The 12,740-nt window shown below is 39.3% G+C and overlaps 1 protein-coding gene across 1 annotated transcript in view; it reads left to right on the top strand.

Moving 5' to 3' along the window:
- The first annotated feature begins 470 nt into the window (after positions 1-470).
- The window catches only part of LOC146520600 (uncharacterized), a 68,195-nt gene continuing 55,925 nt past the window's right edge, over positions 471-12,740 (top strand). Inside the window, exons 1-2 of the mRNA XM_085157622.1 lie at positions 471-597; positions 3,650-3,912. Coding sequence (XP_085013748.1) covers positions 471-597; positions 3,650-3,912 — 390 coding nt within the window. The remainder of the gene's footprint in view (positions 598-3,649; positions 3,913-12,740) is intronic.

Below are 12,740 nucleotides of genomic sequence, written 5' to 3'. Positions count from 1 at the left end.
TTCCACTTCTCAGACATTTCCTTCTACCGGTCGCCACATTCCTACATTTTAACATTTAACCTTCCACCTTTTACCCTCTTGGTTTTCTGCGTTCTCTGATAAGCCTCAGAAAGTCATGGGGTCACCTTTGATAAAAGGGCATTCTTGCCTAATAGGGTTCCTCTGCGAGAAGTTTTTTAACTCTAACGATTCTGTAGTCAAACCCGAACCAACGATGACGTAATCCCATGTCGGTTTCATAAGCGAAATAGAAAAACGTAAAGTTGTAGATCGAAACTGAAAGGCTGACATTTGAGATGTTTCCACGGTGACAGTGTGCTCCACTGAGACTTTGATGCCCTGCTCAGTGACTGGTTCGCTCATGTTTTAATCCATATGTATTTTTTTCCACATTAGCTGTTCGGAGGGGTGACATGTGAAGGGGCAGTTTTATGAAAGCTTGTTTTGTTCGCAGAGCAGTGGTTTTCGAGATGAGTTCATCTTGGAGGCCAGAGTGGAATAAAGAGCAAAAAGAGCATTCCCACATCGGGGAAGAAAAGGGGAGAAAAAGAGTGGGCGTGGGCGGTGGAGGGATGCATGACAGGCTGCGTGGTTGGGGTGAGTCATGAGAATTACTAAACGGTCTCTGTGAGATTTATTCAAACTTTTTCAAATAGAGGCCCGCCAGCAGCCCACCAACACTCTCCACCAAAGGGTCAGATCCTGGGAAGAGCTCCCTTCACTTTCACACAAGGGGAGCGTGGGCATGCCCGACTGCTCGGAAAAAGACAGATGATGATTGTTGATGATGTTTTGGGGGAATTCAGCATCCCTCTCTGGGAAAGATCCTTGAGTCTTTGTCTGGGTTTCATCATTGGTCAGGTACCCAATGATGATAAAAAGATGTTCAAGATCAAACATAAGATTTATAATGCTGTAGATGTTGTTTACTAGTCTGTCCTGGGCTGCGTTGTCTGCGAGAACACACACAGACTACATCTGCTCTGAGTTACTGACTGCTTCCCCCAGTACAAACTACTGAATGAACTTCCAGCACGGCTGTAGTTTGTGAATGAAAGTCTGAATAGCTGTATAGATAGAAAGTGAGGGGCACAAACAGGTAGGGGCCGATTAGTGATACAATAGTCAGTCTAATATGTCCAAAAAAAGTGACACAGATATGAGCAGACAGATTGTGTGGCTCGAGACAGCAAATGACGTAGAAGTCATTTCAGCGTAGTTAGCACAGCGGTTAAAAATACCCCATTACACCACCCCATTGTCTACGTTCAGCACCTCCTACCTCTCACCACATACTGACCAGTTGCCACACGCACACTTCTGTTCACCCAACTATTGTATCTGAGCTTCACCGCTAATAAAAACAAGGCTGTAAATTTCACAGGCCACAAGCTGGACTTCCTGGTAACTTTTTTTCTTGTTGTTTTTTAAACTGAAAACTGCAACAATCATAAAGAAGCTGATCCGGCGACGCGCACACACTCACATCGGGGAGATCATACATACATCAAGTCTTCATTTTTTCCCTCTCTAACTGGTTTTTAAGTGTTTTGATTTTTGGTCCTCTATAACAATGCATTGTTTGTTTTTTTTCCTGTCACACAATGTTGCACTTGTATGCAGGTTTGAAAAGTAATATTCCTTCTCAGGTTACACTGCAGGAAATACCTTTAACAACGTTCTGCTGAACATGTCATCGCACAACCTACCTTAACTTTTTTTCTTCTCTTAATTCTTACAGTTTATTAAGATTTCTACTATTTATGAAACAATAGTAGCATGCAAATGTTTGGTCAGCACTTTCTTGAAATTTGTTAGTATATAAAGTTGACTATTGTATGCTTTTCCTTCATTTCTGTCATGCTGTTGCATTGTCATATATTACAGAAAGAGTTAAATAGTAAAATAAGTATGTGCACGGTGTACTTGGCCTAAAAGTTCAGTCTTCAAATTAATCTAAATGCTCAGTTTTGTAGTTTCCCCCCTGCTTTTGCATTTTTATGATTATCGCATGTCTGTGCCATCTTAGGCCCACAACTCTGGCTGCTGCACAGTAACTCCTCTTTGAAGTACCACTGAGGGTGCCTAACCACTCTTTTGTTATTTCAGGGCATTGCAGAAGAGCCATACTTGGTTCCAGTTACCACCTTTATTTTCTGACTCTAAAAGAAGTGTGGCCTTAAAGTAAGATGAGCAGAAATGACTTCTGTGAAGCCGTCGATATATTGAGGGATTCTAATGAGGTTTATTTTGAGCTGTGAGTTATGCAAACCTAATCTTGAGTTTAAGAGTTTCAGAGGAGCTGGGGTGAAATACTACATTTATTTTATTTGGTATTATTATTTGTTTTAATGTCTTAAGCAGGTATAGTGTTTTTTCTGTACTATTTTGGAGTGAAACAGAAAAGTGACACCATGCAAAACATGCAAACATTACAATTTAGATATCACTGTTAGGAAATCCCCAAGTGACGCAAATTTCAAATATCTATAAGCACACTCCTCAGCACCCTCCAAGCATCTGCTTAATATAATTAATGCAAAGAACAGTGGCCTTTAAGAATAAAAAAAATGCCCATGGGAAAGTTAGAAAGTCAAAGCAAAACTGGACTGACTCAAAAAAGGGCAAGGTGTGGGCTCACACCTAGATATCATAAAATACATTTTCTAGATTAGCTCAGTGCATGCAAGACCACCCAAAAAATCTCACAGATTATTTTTAATAAGGACTTTTAACTGCTACAAAGCCCGTTTCTGTTTTTGTTGACATGAAAGACATGTTTTATCTTCGACATTAATACTTTTGAACACGAAGTCTTCCTTTGCTACCTTAAACATTTACAGTAACAGAAACTTAGAAACCACTGTAAACGCTAAACACCTCCACAAACACTCATCGTAGCATACTGGTTAAACTGGCTCATTAAACAAATGTCATAGTCAAACACAGCTTTTCCTTCATACCGATGAAAGAAAATAATGAGGTCTGTGTAACCTCAGAAACCACTATTATTAATGACATAATATTGCACAGTTGCGTTGGAGTACATCTGCATTCATTATTACTGTACTGTGTGTGCGCTGTGCAAGACACATAAAATTGAGCGGTGCTAACTAATAAGGATAGAGTTTTGCCTTTGTAATCATGCAGTGACAACTAATGGAAAGGTTTAGACAGCTGTTTACATGAGCGTGGTTTTTTGTTTCGCATGAATTTATATTAAACTTGGCTGTAGTTTCCTGATGTGGTGAAATCACTTCCTGTGGCTATTTATAACATAGTTTGTGGTTTCTGTATGTTCTATGCCATGTAAATAAAGACAGATTTTGCAAACCACAAGAAAATTTTTCACAGTTGCGTTTCATTATAACTGTTTGTTTGGCATCTGTTGATTAATGCTGCAATTAATTATTACCGCATGTCTGACAGGGACGTTATGAGCCTGTTTAAACATCTTTGGTGTTACAGTGCAAGTGGATAAGCACTTTTTACTGCTGCACAACAGCCCTGTGGAAAATATTTAACTTGCTGAGCATAAAAGAAGATGTGCAAACACTATAAAGGCTGACTTCCACCCTTCACCCATGTCTCTGCTTATATTTGAGACACACTTTCTTAGTACATATATAATCTATACATTGTTCCATAGTAGTTCCCTCTAAAAAACAAACAAAAAAAGCAGCCAAACAGAAACCCTTCATTACGAGCGAGATCTGTGTGTGTTGTGGGCCTGCAAAGGGGAAATCGGGAGGCTTTTTGGCTCGCCCAGACCATCACAGAGGCCAGGCTGGGTATGTTTTACTGATCCTGTATTTAACTAAGACCCAAAGTATTGTTATTCACTCTCCGGTTTCATCTGCGTCTGTCGTAAAAAAAAGAGGAGGGAGAAAGAAAGGGATTACTGGACCACTGGTAGGAATTCTGAATTTACTGGCGTTCCAGCGTTTTACTGTTAGTTGTGCTTCATTAGTCCAAAAACTGTAATAAAGATGTATTTTTTTTTTCATTACTGGCTTGTAGGGCTTTCTCCACTTCGATTGTGGACATTTATGGATCAGATGTCATGTTTAGCAGCTTGTGTTTAGTTTCACTGACTCACCTCTTTCTACTGTGTTTCCTGTGGCTCGTACTACAGGGTAGATGCGTGTGAAAGTATTATCGCAGTACAGTATCCTTGCAAACACAACCAGCAGAACAGGTCAGGTCTTTGGCACTCGTAGCATTGATAACCTGGTGAACACAGGAACTGAATTGCTCAATGTTTTCTAGGTGCTTGTGTTGTTATTGGCTGACACGCGTCAAACCTCTGGAAACTATTAAAACCAGCTCGGCCTGCCTCGCAGACGATCACACAAGTGTGCACTCACTCACACGTACTGTAGACACATAGCGAAACACCCCGTGTTTCACAGTGTGAGAGCTGAGGTATCGAGCGTGTCCGCCGGCTGAGCGCTTAACTCGCGCCCCCAGTGTGATTTTGATGTAGCGACGAGCTCGACTTCACTTTTATCTGCAGCACAGCCAACTCAGTTCGCACACCCACACACACAGAGACACACACTTACACACATAAACAGACTGATGTCACAGCCAATGCCAGTTCTTACAAAAAGAAACTCAACCAAGCAGTGAGTAAAACCTTCACTCTAAACATTCCACTCAAATTACCCCCAAGCCACAATTACTGTCAAAGTAATCTTTTGTAAACTTTTGTAGCAACTGAGGATTTTATTTTATCTGAAAAAATCGAAAAGACCAGAAGAGCCCGAAACCAACAGTGAATTTATCCTCCTAAATGAGCCAAACTGAGCGTGATATATTACTTCTCTGCACCACAGGACTTCGTTGTTTTTAACAAACTATTAAAAATGACTCAGTGAGTCACATCATTTCATTAAGTGACTGCAGTTTACTTTCACTCAGTCACACATGTTTCGTCCCACTGCTGTCTTTTTCTGCAGCTGAAAATAGTCCCCAACTAATGCGCTTCTTCCCTCTGCAAAGCAAATGATGCTTTTTTTACAGGAAAAACTGAAAGAATGAACAGTCATCAAGTGAGCTAAGGGCTGGAGGACGTGTCTGCATTAGAGAGTTTGCATGACCTGGAGTTTTACATTTGATTTTACATGATTCTGCTGAATAAATTCTCGATGGAAGTCAGATACTCTGGTCTACAGCCAAAATGCTTCTTAAATAAATACAGTCAAACTTTACTGAAGTTGGAATACATTATAAACTCTTTAACTGAAAGCAGAAGTTATTAAAACTCCAAATGTACGGTGGAATAAATGTAATTCAGTGTCATCTTATGAGCTGGAACTTTAACGAGCATGAAATGCAGCTGTCAAGTTTCAAATCTGAGCTTTTCATCTCTACTCAGACTTTGATTTTACTCTTCTAGCAGGAAATATGCAGGGCTGCAAAATATGGTTACGTGTTTTTGAATGTATATTAAAAAAAAAAACCTTCACCAAAGCCAGGCAGCTCACAAGGATTGCATTTAGTATAGATTCATTTGGTTTTGGTTTTTCATTTGGTTGGTTTGTTTTTTAACTTACTTTAAGAAGTTAGCAATGCAGCAAAAATCAAGTAAGAGTAGCATGACTGATGTTTACTTTGAATACATATAGAGGAGGACGCATGGTGGAGCATATGATTATTTAGGGGTAGGAATTTGTATTGATTTGTAAAAAGGCTGGACATGAATGACTTGTGTTTGTTATATGATATTAGACTACAGTATATTTCTAACTTGGCAGCTCATTCTTTTTCTCTTAAACATACTTTCTTTAAACACAACACATTCTAGGTTCAACTTGAAAGAAAGGCAGATGTGAAATGTTAAAGTGAGGTCAGAGGTCAAAGGTAACATGATATTTGGATGCGAATTATATGAGATTTAGAGTCTGCATATAGCAGTGTTATTTCCTAAATGTTGCCAGTTCAAACAAAAACAGCATCATTTTAAAGATAAAAACCATTTTATGAAAGTTTGACCTTATTTGACCTTGAAGGAGAGGTCAGATGACATCATAATTTAAATCTTTAAGTGGTACGTTCAACATGTTGACAACATGTTGACAATACAAGCCACACTATAAACATTACTTGAATCATAGTTTATACGGCCTTTTGTCCGTTTTGGACCAATAATCATTAAGTTGACTTTAAAGACATTGGTGGATGTAAGCCGAATTTGAATGGACTGTTAAAATGACTCTAGCAATTAATAACATCTTTATGTTTTTAAAAATTTTAAAAACGTTTCATCATCATGTCAATAATATGTTTTTTCACATGTCAGGTTCAACATACGTAACAGTCACCAAGGTTTTCTCCTACATTGTTAAAGAAAGTGTTATATTTTCTAAAAATGTTCTATATTATCTCTTTTTTATCTAGATTTTTAAAAAATTATTCCATAAGGAAGAAAAAGTCAAGTTTCACTATATGATATTATCATAAAATGCTAAGTAGACAAATGTTACAGAATGATTAAAACTCATATAAACATAGTACACAGGTGCACACAGGTACATATCCTTGGAGTAGCAGTCTTCTTTATTTTTTAAAGCTTGGATTCAGCAAAACAAAATCTATAAAAAATGGCACATTTTATTTGCTGACCAATGATATCAGGTTAGCATAGTTCAGTCCCTTCCAATATTATTATCTGCGATGATGACTCGATTGTTGTAACTGTCTCCAAAACATTTCTAATGTAGTGTAGTTAATGCCGTTTTAGAAAAGGCGAAACAAACATAGGTGTCAGAAGTGAGATGTTGGTATGTGTCTAAGCTTCTGCTTCGTCAATTTTTAAACATTTTTGAAAAACAGCTTGGGGCAAAAATGTTTTCTATTTATTTTCTCTTCTTGGCAGTCGTGTGAATTTTCTAAATAGCTCACTTGTTTCTTTCTTTTTAAGACTTAAATTCAAGGGTTATGGTTCTTGAGTATTAGGTTTATATCTGGGACTCTCCACCATTTGACCTTAGAACTGAAGAAGCTTCTCGGATGAGAGGTGAAACGTCTTCAAGTAACTTAAAGAAGTCCAGACGCTTTTCTTTGCAAGCTCCTTTGACTACGATGACCTGGATGACTGAGAACCTTCACAGACTTCTTGAGTATTCACACAGCCAACACCTGCTGCCATTAGCTTTCTGCTATCACACCCATGCTAATCCAGGTCACTGAGCTACACCTCTCAACCATGTTTGTGCTGTTAGTGCCGTTCATAGCATTTTAATTATCTAACAAATAATATGGCCTAATGTGTGCTGCAGCCCATCCAAAAGGCAAGAAGAAGGTCTGATGAGAGAAATTATGGTATTCTGACTTTGTTTCTTTGATTAGTAGATATGTGAATTTGTGCAATATAATCAAGTTAATGGCTGTATCTAGCTAACTAATCTCCTAGCATTAGCTGATAACGTAGCACGGCATCCTCTGGTCTAAATATGGTCCAAAAAAACACTCACTCGAAAGAGATCAAAAATTACATTTACAGTACATTTAGGCCGTGGCCATTTCTTCTTTGTATAAATCTGTTTCTTCTGCATTTAAAAACATTTCTGTGCACACTATATTTTTACATATTTAAATATTATCAGCACTTAGCAATAAAAGTTTATGGGTTAAACAAATACTGATATCTGTATTTTACATTTTTGCCTCCCAGTCACCCAAACACTCTGAGTGCATCCATTTAATTTAGACGATGTTATGACCCGGCTCAGCTAGGCGAGAGGGGAGGTAACATAAATGAGCCCAAAGCCAGTAGGGTTAGATTAAAAAACTTAAGGTTTATTACTGAAACTAAAAACCATTAGTGAAGCGAATCACTAGGCAAGTAAATAAAGCCAACATACTCTCACATGCTCAAGCAACACGTTCAAATACAAAGAACACTACTCATAAGGGCTGTAAAAAAAAGTATAATACGGGTTGATGAGTCAGTGGCGCTCACCTGTGACCAGTGACATCAATACTGAGGTGAGTTTTTGAGGATCTCAACTTTTCTGTTTGTAAGCGTTCCTGTGTTTGTTGTTGTTAGCATCAGTTAGGCTCTGTTAGCTACTGTTAGCTAGTGCAACTTTTAGGACATTCAAGCCTATCAGTAGCTGGCATAATGTTAGCTTATAACCAGCTATTGTTGTTGTTAGCCGTCTCATTGTCAGCTGTCAAGAGATGGGAGTGCCACATGTTTAAACTGCTGACTAAGTAATTGTATGTTAATGCACATTTTTGTGTGTTAGAGCCCAGATTTTAGGCTTGAGGTGAGGACAAAGAGGATGACGTTTTATCCAGACCCCTGTCGCGTTGTGTCTTTCCTCCATGTTCACACTTATCTGATGAAGCGGACCCCTTATCAGATGATAAAACACAGGCGTGATCCTTCATATCTTATCGGATGATGAGTTAAAAATGAACGCCTATGAGTTTTTTCTCCTTTGGAAATGTCTAGCCATGTATGTAAAACATGATTAGTCTGAATGGTACCAGTGTCCACTCCACAAGTTCATCCTTTAGAAGGAAGACGTAATTACACAGTAATCTGAGTATATTTAGTACTACATTCTTTTTTCTATAAATAACCTCAAAACTTGGTGCTTTAAGAGTCAAAAATATGAGTCCATAAACTTAATGGGTGACAGTAGTTTTTTCCATCTTTTAAACACCATCTATGTTTGTGTCTATGTTATGGCTTGTTTCAACATGTGAGAAAATTTGACACAAAAATGCATGCATCATTCATTTTATCTAATTTGATTCTTTCTTAATGGGCCTGTTTTGATTTTAATTTTGCTGCAATCCCCTTTATTGTGTGAACTGGATAAAAAAAAAATTGAGAAATTTACTAAAATTAGATATATCAAATGTGCTTTTTGACTGGCACTACACTTTGATAGACTACTGGCCTCTTGTGATACATAGTTTCAAGCAGTAGGTTTAAACAGTTGTCCCAAATTCCTGTCAGGGATACATGTTTTGTGACTCTGGACAGTGTAACAGTGACGGGGAACAACACATGGTGACAAGCGGACCTCATCCTACTGGCTTGAGTAGTGGCTGTATAACTGCAGGCTGTGAAGTTACGTGAGGTATTGCCCTACAAAAAAAACAGACCAAGCAGGAAGCGGGATATTTTCTTTCCAGTCTAATGTGTAACCCTTGGGGCTGAATAGCTGTTGCATTACATGAGAACATCTGATGCTATACACACACCTCAGCCTCCAGTCTAATTTCAAAATTCCCCCAAAACTAGCTCATCTGGACACGTTAATAGCAAATAGCCACAACTCCAAGCAGTCATATTGTGTTACATTTTTTTGTTGATATTCCCTGGAAACGGATGACTTTGTGATTAGTCTCATAGTACTACTGTAGTGTTTATTATGATGAGCTGTCTAACATCAAGACAGAGCTGTGCCATTGCTGGAGAAAGTAATTTATTTAAACACATGGTTGCTGTTACTATTATCGTGATTAGCCCCAGAGATTTACTGTTCTTTAGTCGAGTTTTTGGAAAGGCCCCCAGTGTCCTCGTCTTGTATCAATTCAAGCCAATTATTCCCCAATCCCTTTCCCACTGTCCTCGCTATGAGTCACATGTTTATGCATGATTCTCTCACCAGTTTTAGGCAGATGCTGCCCTTAATCACTATAAACAGATCATTGCGGTGTTCAAGCTGAATGAGGTTTATAGATCAGATCGGATGGGTTTGTTTAAAATACAAGGTTTTATTGCAGAGCTTATGTGGGAGATGATTGAGCTAAGCAGGAAGGATGGGGAGCTGGGTTTTAGTTCTGTTTGGATACCTGCGGTTTTAATGAGATGATCCTGCCTCCAGCCAGCTCAGTCAGTCATAGCTCCCGCTGTCATGTGTGCGTTGTTAGGATTTACGTGTTCTGGCCGACAACGCAAAAAGCAGCAACGTCTGGACAGCACATGTAGCTTCTCTGGGGAAGAACTGAGCAGTGCATACTGGTACATGTACTTTTTTCTCTTCAAAGCTTACAGGTCATTGGTCACGATTCTCCCAAGGCCTTGTCGCACACACAGATTTTATCCCCCAGTGAACTACAAATATTTGACCCACTTACTCCCCTGTGCTCCCCTTAACATTAACTGTCACAGTATTGGTATCTGTGGTATCGGTAATTAATGCTGTACACTAGGGCTTGTCAAAGGAGTCATAAAACATCCATAAATCAGTGAGACTGGGTTAAACGCACTTTAGGTAAGAGAGTGTTTGAAGGAATGTTTCACTGCTGCTTTTCCTGGCGTCAAATCTTATTTGTCTTTGTGCTTAACGCAAGTTCTTCCTTTTTACAGGAGAGGATTCGATCTAAAAGTAATTCTTTGGTTATAGGTTGCTGTAACCGCTTACTGCAAGTCTTTGTATCTGAGTAAGGATACCGTCTTGCTGAGAGGTTGGATGACAAAATTGACACCATTTGCGTGTGTTCGTGTGTGTGTATGTGTGATAGAAAGGGTGTTTGTAGCTAATTAGGGGAGGAAGCTAAATTGGAGGGAGATGAACAATGACAACTGTAGTAGCAACAAAGAAAACATTGCCCCAAAAAATGATAAATAATTCACAAACTGGTCTCATCTGGCCATTATAACCACTGACAAGGAAACAAGAGAGTGGAACACATCCTGTCTTCATGCAGGATATGTGAAGAAGAAAAAAGAAGGGTCTGCCAAGGTTAGGATGAGTCCAGGCCAACATTAGAGATTTACTGGGTATGAGAACTCAGCTGCAGGAAGAAAATGCATATCTAGGTTTTTGTAAGCAACCACAGTAATTACAAGACTGCAGTGCAATTAGACAACAGCGTATATTGTGCATAATTATGGACGGCTTAAACAACTAAAAGAAGGAGGCAGTACTTCAGCTTAAAAAGAAAGCAGCTGCTGTGAAACCTCAAAGAAGATGTTGGTTTAGATTAACATAAACATTAAAAAAAAAGAAAAAATCAAGTAACTTCACACTTTCTTATGCAGCCCCAAAGGGATTTGTGTCTCTTCCTAAGATCAAACCTGGGATCTGTTGTATGCTAGGCAAATGTGAAGACCACTGCACTATGTAGCCACTAACAACCCTGAGTTGTAATTATTTTTGAGAAATATAAGAACGATTTTTTGGTTTCAAAATCAAAAGCCAGTGAAACCCCAACTGGCCTCCAACTGGTAATGACATTGCAAGCCTCATTTGTACTTTGCTTCCAATTCTAATGAGAAAATGCTACCATGCTAACATTAAGATAATAAAAAACATATAAACTGATAAACATCTGTATGTTAGACAGTGCAGGACATGCGGATTGTTGGTATGACAAAAAAAGGATGCAAGCAGAGGTGAAAGGGAGCCCGACTGATCCAGACTGGAATTTAGGGAACTTCAATTAATGACTGTTTAAGTCAGATAGGCAAGTTAATACATATTGCTGTCGAATGAGTTCATTTTTTAGCATTGCTTCCAGTGACAGCATGGAGATACATGCTGAACAAAAAGAAAAAACATCCTTTCATTGTTTAGATGTAAATAAAGTTGCAGTTGTGGTACTTCGGTATTTAGCTAGTGGTACAGAAGAGGAGCAAGCAATGTTTTTTTTAAGTGACAGGTAATTTCAAATAAAACCTTTTTAAGCAGCTCAACAAATATAAATAAACACACAAACTTTTTCTGTGCAGGTAAAATCACAAAATGTGTCATGTAGCTACTGATAAAGTTGTTGGATTTATAAAAGTTAATGTGCAACACAGTAGGGTGACAAGGTGGCAATTTGCCCCTTTGTGAATTGTTACATCACCATGGTTGGAGGGTTTGTGTATCCCAATGATCCCAGTTGCCATGCTGGGTTTTTTTTTCTCCAGTGGATGAGAGAGTTGCTTCCCTCCTCCTTTGAATTGGAGAATGGGTCTTCACTGTCGTTTGTGCTTGTGCACCAAATGATAGTGCAGAGCACCCAGCTTTCCTGGAGTCACTGTGTAGGGCGCTGAAGGGTTCGCCATCTGGTGACTCCATGATCCTACTGGGTATTTATAAATGTATGTGGCACCAGGACACCCTAGGTCACAGGCCTGGCAAGTATAAATATGTACTGAGGTTGGACTAGGAGTGCCTGGCAGAGGCCTTGGTATGCCAGATCTTCACCTCCAGCAGAACTTTGACAGATTTCTTAGGGAGGCTGAGGACATTGAGTCCAGATGGACCATTTTCTGCACCTCCATTGTTGAGACTTCTGCACAGAGCTGCAGCTGCAAGGTGGTTGGTGCGTGCTGGGTGGTAACCCCCAAACCAGATGATGGATATTGGAAGTGAACTAGTGTAACCAATTCCATCACACACCAGAAGGACTGTTACAGGCTTGGTTTTCCTGTGGGACTCCTAACAGGTACTAACAGACCAAGCAGAGCACAGCTCTGGTGGTAGCTGAAGCACAGTCTTGGGTGTGGCAGGAGGTTGGTGAAGCCCAGAAATAAGCCTTTTGTATGGCCTCAAACTGATTTTGGCAAAATATCAGGTGACTCAGAAGAGGAATTGGTGCTCTGCTCACACAGGGTATGCAGTGCAGTGTAAAGTGCAACTCCTTAGTGGCATGGCCCCTGGGGTGTATAAGATTTACCCTGACTTCCTTAAGGCCCTGAATTTTTTAAGGCTGTCTTTGTTGACATGCCTCTGCAACACTACATGAAGGTATGGGGCGGATTCTCTGAACTGGCAAACTGA

Source organism: Neolamprologus multifasciatus, chromosome 4 (assembly GCF_963576455.1).
Source record: "Neolamprologus multifasciatus chromosome 4, fNeoMul1.2, whole genome shotgun sequence".
Classification (NCBI taxonomy): Eukaryota; Metazoa; Chordata; class Actinopteri; order Cichliformes; family Cichlidae; genus Neolamprologus; species Neolamprologus multifasciatus.
This window is presented reverse-complemented; position numbering and strand designations above follow the sequence as displayed.